Genomic DNA, 6,000 nt, shown 5'->3' with positions numbered 1-6,000 from the left:
CCAGGGCACACAAAGGTAGCCAGAACACACACAAAGAGGCGCTTAGCAAAGCGGCTCAAATGTTGTTGAGTTAAACCCACCAACTGTAGTATTCAATCATTTATGCTTTGTATAAAACAAGCAATATTACTTCTCATGTAATCAGAAGATGCAACAAAGTAATATGAGCTGCTCCCCGTAAAAAGATTTTTTCCTCTAAAGAAAGCTGCGTTGATCTTAGACCTGGAATAACTTTTTCCTCCCCTTTCTCCTATTACAGGAAAAGCTGGTTTTTTTTTCCCCAGTCCTTACGTAAGCGACTAGTTTCTGTGAGTGCTGTTCCCAAACGGACTAAAGATCCACTCCTAGGGAGTACGTAAAGTAACATCAACACATTTCTTCTGATCCAAAAAATATTGACGCCGAATGGAAGCCTCCCGGTGGCAGATGAAGCGAATGCAGAGTCCCGGGTGAGTTTGATTCAGAGCACCCAGGACTTGCGCCGTTCTGGCTCTCTGCCCCATGGCAGCAAAAAAGCTGTGGGTAAGTGATCCCCAGTTTTTTACCAAAGGTATGACCCCCTGCTTTCCCTTTCTGCCCGAAGTACAAGAAGACATTGTTCAGAGTACGGTACTGACATGGCTATTACACTTAGGGAAAACCAAGTACAGCGGAAGGCAACGGAAGCAGACGTCACAAATAAAGGCAGAAGACCCTTTTATTTCGCATAGACAAAATGCAAAGTGTGTCTCATTAAATTAATATTAAAAAAAACCCCAAATCAATCCCCTCACTCCACTGACATCACTCATCCTAATTAACAACAAAAAAAGAACAATCAAGGACCCATTTTCTAATTAAAAAAAAAAGTGCAAACATGACAAAAGACTTTTTGTTTTTCCAAATCAATGTTCCTGTTGAATTCACAAATAGGGTGATTTTTTTTTTTTTGTGATTTTTTCCCTTTTAAATCTTGTCTGATGGAACTTCCAGTTAAAATGTTTTAGTTAAGTCTCCATGCACTTCGTAGAAAATCAGTAAAAACACAAACGCTTGTGAAGATCAGAAAACTGGACTCTTTTACCCAAAAATTCAGATGTCCAGTCAGATGAAGCTCACACTCAGACAGAAAAAAAGCAAGAGAGTCTTTGCACTGTCTGTCGTTCATATTATTATTTTTTTTTTGTCAAATATTTTGGCAATCTTCTTCTTTAATTATAAATATTGGGATTCAATAAAAAAAAGGTAGCTTTCATTGGATTTTTTTTCAGTGTAAATATTTACAGCCACTGTCCAGCCATGCTCTTTTTGTTATACCAGGGTGTAAGATTTTGCGTAGGGATTGTTTCCTTTCAAGTGGCCCCGGGAGTCCAGCAGGGATTCTTGGGAGCTGCTCATTTTTGCTGCCTGTCCTAGCTCAGCTCCTTCTCGCTGAGGTAACGTTGCCACAGCACCAGGTTGCCATGACTGTACTTCTCTTGTGGAGGATGTCTCCATGGGTATCGGCTCCAGGACGGTGGGGCGCTTCAAGGTTCGGCTTTTCTGCGGCTCCAAGCAGGCTTGCCCCAAACCCAGGTCTCTGCTCGTGCCCTGCACGCCACGGTTCAATAAAAAGTCCATCCTAAGGTAGGGTGGCAAATGCATGAGATCACCTGGGGAGGCAAAAGTGAAAGACAAGTCCTTACTTATGGTCATGCGCTGAGTTACGCTCACCTGCTGGCTGGGGGAGTCAAGCTGATGGATTTGGCCACCAAAGCAGAGTATCTGTAATCAATCCAGCTGCAGCATTTATAATTGATATATTGTTTGTCAGCCATTTACTGTGCTATGATCTCACAGAATCAAGGGTCAACAAACTCCTTTTGGGCAGATCCATAAGAATTCACTATTAATACTCGTTTTCATAATAGAGTGACTATAATGAGAAGTGCGATGTGTTTTACATGCACTCACAGCATGAAGAAGATAAACTGAAAAGACCATGAAGTTTTGCTCAAAATCCTAGAAGAAAAGGTCTTGGTTTTCATTTGTCAAAACTTGGAAAATGTGGAGGCTCGACAGATTTCCTTTTCTTATTTTCCATTTTAAATGAAAACCTTCACAATTACAATTAATGACCACCAATCCAGAGTAGTGACCAAATTATTTAAAATGGATGCATGAGTGTTAAGGCCATAGGTTTAAAGAGATTTCTGAATAAAACAGAAAAGCATTCTTGTCCCAATATAACGACATTTACCTGCCATCCATCGTGTTTAAACCACTAATGATTTTCTGCCACTATGGCCATCACTATGCTGATGTTTTATGGCAGCAAAATGCATTGGGGCTGGCACCCTAGCTCTTGCATCAACCTTCCCTTCTGTTCTGTATTGTCAAGGAAACCTCTTATTCGTTATTTCCCCCGATTCCTGGGCGTTTCTATGTGAACCTGGTGACGGCAGCCTGCTCAGTCCCGAGGATTTGCCTTTGCAAATCTACTGAGTTCAAACAGGTGCCTTGGACCTGCTGTCTGGAATTAGGCAGGGGTGAGTTACCTTCCACATATCTGTACATGTATTAGACCTGCTACAGAAATCAGATTGGCTTATTTATTCTAGCCCTGCCTGTTAGGCATTCATAAAGTCGCTTCAAGGAAATGAGAGGCAAGTAGGCACATAATGACATTCCCTTCTAAAAATATTTGATGGTGTAACCTCACGTATATATGAAAAAAGCACTGTTACAGGCGCATTCAAGAACAGTGCTTCCCCTTCTTTACAGACCTCTGCAGGTATATAGCTTCCTTTTTATGGCTGATATCAAAACCATAGTCTCATCTACGGATGGGATGCATCCTGAATGTTTAAAGTAGAAGGCTCTTGGCACCTGTGTCTACATGAGCTATTTACAGCAGTAGAAATCAAGGCTGACCTGTGCCAGTGGCATAAACAATAGACCAGGAAAGCACTTCTTCGTAATAAAACAATGTATAACAATTTCATTTTTCCTAACCAAGCTAAAGCCTGTCCAATGATCTAAAATAAAACAGGTCCTTTGCTTTCTTATATAAGTCAAGGCACTGCAGATCTTACCTAAAAGACTAACAGTACCCGCTCTATCCATAATTTCAGGTCACAGACAGAGAATTGCTAAGAAGTTACATTTGGACAGAATCGCTGTTTATTCCTACAGAAATCCCCCAGGAACTGTCTGACTCCATATGTTTTATTCTAGCTACATCTCCAACGGAGATGCATGGTACACGGTTTTTAACCCCCATAGAGTAAGATGCGCGTATCTCAAGATTAGGCTGACGTGCACCACGGCAACATTTATGTAAGGTTGGAGAGAGAGGGGGAGGTTTGTCCTTATAATCATACCGATTGCCACTTGAAAAATGAATTGTGGTAACAGTAACTGGTTTTACTGATTTACCTTATTTTCCTACAGTACCTTTCATGTCAAACACATTCAGCGTATGAGACCTATTTCAGCTGAGACAGCAATGTACCTGCTGCTGGGGTGAAGTACATCAGGACATGGACACACGAACTGGCAGGCGCAGGCAGGTGCCGACTCACTCTGCTTAACTACAGGCATCGAACTGAGCTGCCCGCGGGTACGTCTGTGCTGCCCACAGTTTTCCTGCCCCCTTGGCACCCAGACCCCGATCCCCTGGCCACCCACACTGCACCCCAGTTATTTTGCTTCTGGGTTCCCTTTTGGACCGAGTCCTTCCAAAACGCAGTTGTGGGGGCAGTTTGCTCCAACGACCATTCCCCGTGAGCTGCAGGGAAGAGACAGCCTGGATGGGAAACGCTTGTATCTCTTGCTCCCTGTGGCTGTGTCTTTTGCAGCATCGTGGTATCCTAAATAAGGAGCCTTATCGCTACCCACTCCTCCCCAGTGGGGGAGAGAGACAAGAGTGTAGGAGTGAGTGATGCTGCCCCCGCGTACCTGTCTCTGCCCGCTAATGAAGGTGGTGAGGGCCTTCGTTTGGCTGCCTCAGGCGTGGGTTATCGCTGTCAGGGCCCCAGCGAAGGCAGGCAGCAAAGCACACCTCTGAGATGGCAATAGTAGGCGTGAAAACTTTGTGACTAACTATAATACCAAAGTAATACCTTCCTCTTGTCGGGGATGTTTAGAGACTGCTGGGGTCAGAAAGCGGGGTTTCTCTCATGCTCCCACAGTTGCCCGCCATGCAAAACAGGGGTTCCTCAGCCCCGGCAGAAGAGGACCAATTTTCTGCGCTGAACCCCTCCATCCCTATTTCCCGCAACAACAGGCCTTTTCCCAAAGATGTCTGTCGCCCTGACACTGGCTGTGACGGGCTGCTGCCAGGCAGCACAACGCCCGCTGCTTTATTAAGACCAGCCAGGTCATTTCACACACCCATTCCCTCTTACTACTGCATTTTCTGTTTTACGGTCGACTTTCCAGGAAGGAGCCAGTGCGGAGCAGAAGCGGGAGCATGGCTCATCGGCAGTCCCCTGCGGTCGCCTCGGAGAGCCGCTTCTGTATCTTAACACATTGCTACTTCTTGAGAGCGATGGATATGCACGGACTATAACAAAGATGAGTGTTGAATCTTACAGGGATGAAGGCTGGTTTTTCTAGCTGCTGTCTAGACATTTCTCACATGTATTTAAGAGCTTCAGGCTGTGTAAAAAAGGCCTTTTTTTCCTCCCTAAATCTACATAAGAAAGCATAGTCAATAATCTGTGTAAACAATATGCAGTCGTTTTACTGTAGTTTTCTAAATGTCTGGGGGCGAAGTTCCAACAGGATTGCAGTAATGAGAAACCAGAGAGTGTAACTTGTTCTCCAAACTTGGATATGCAATGCACAATCTCTGACATGGCTTACACAGAGCACTCATTATTTGATATGATGTACACATTTTCCTGTCACAAAAAGTGCCAGTGCTCCTTCTTAACTGCAAGAAGCATCTTTCCCTGCAACCGCTTACAAAACAAAGCAGATTATTAAAATCATTGGAAAAGAAAAATTTTGAGAATAGAACTTTTTCTTCTTTGCTAGGATTGAAATGGTCTCACAGGATGAAAAAAGTCTTTGACTTACAAGAACTAATGTGTTTCTGACTTAAAAACACAGTCTTTGAAATATAACCACAGGGGTTCACTTTTGCCATTCCTACATCAATTCTGAAGGTATTTTTGAGAAGATTAAAAGCCTCTTGCCATATCTATGGAGTTACTTGGAAAGAGTTTGGTTCTCGTCCTTCTGGACACAACAGTGTAGACATTTTTTTGGTTTCTTGCTATCCAGCTGAGTGATGATTTTTTTCAGGCAAAGCATTATGAAATTTCAGGACGGTTCATTGCCTTTGATGCTCTAATTACCTCTTTTCAGCTGTGTGTGTGCCTTATTAGTAATGAAAGCAAACCTTTCAAGTGCATGAGCACTGCAAATGAGCATGTTTAATAATTCATGCATTTTGGCTTAATTAGTACAAAAGACATTCTAAAACTATATGTTTCTGATGCATTTTTAAAAAAGGGAAATTTGCTGTATTTAGAAACACTGAGTTCGTACACAAATAACAAACATCCAGTCAAATCTGAATGCAGCAATTTAAGCCAGAGCTACCTCAGTCTTTTTTTTTCCAAGTGGCCAACCCTCTAATGAATTATTTAGTATAGTACATTTAAGAAAATGTTAGCTTCAATAAATATTTGTAAACAAATGCTAAAAGTCACTTACTATGATGTTTACCATAAGCAACAGATTCTACCAAAAAGGGAGTATTTTCTGAGTTAATGCAGCACTGGGCAAAGAACTATTTACCCTTATTTCAGTACAACTAAGCTGATGCAAAACATTTTGCAAAAACAACAGATATTTTTATCCTTCTTCTGGAGGTGACCTTCAGGTATGGGAAGGGTTGGGATGAATTTGACAGGCTACATGGAGGGAAAAATATCACTGCTCATCTTTTCTGGGATTTTATTCAAGATAGCTGTCTTGTTTGCAGAACTAAACCAAGCTGAGATGCACTCCTTTCTCCCCAAAGATTTA

General features: G+C 42.5%; 1 protein-coding gene across 1 annotated transcript in view; it reads right to left on the bottom strand.

Moving 5' to 3' along the window:
- Positions 1-1,290: 1,290 nt before the first annotated feature.
- DSCAM (DS cell adhesion molecule) overlaps positions 1,291-6,000 on the bottom strand; it is a 443,556-nt gene continuing 438,846 nt past the window's right edge. The window contains exon 34 of the mRNA XM_050891759.1: positions 1,291-1,631. Coding sequence (XP_050747716.1) covers positions 1,291-1,631 — 341 coding nt within the window. The remainder of the gene's footprint in view (positions 1,632-6,000) is intronic.

Source organism: Gymnogyps californianus, chromosome 1, assembly GCF_018139145.2.
Source record: "Gymnogyps californianus isolate 813 chromosome 1, ASM1813914v2, whole genome shotgun sequence".
In the NCBI taxonomy this organism is placed as follows: domain Eukaryota; kingdom Metazoa; phylum Chordata; class Aves; order Accipitriformes; family Cathartidae; genus Gymnogyps; species Gymnogyps californianus.
This window is presented reverse-complemented; position numbering and strand designations above follow the sequence as displayed.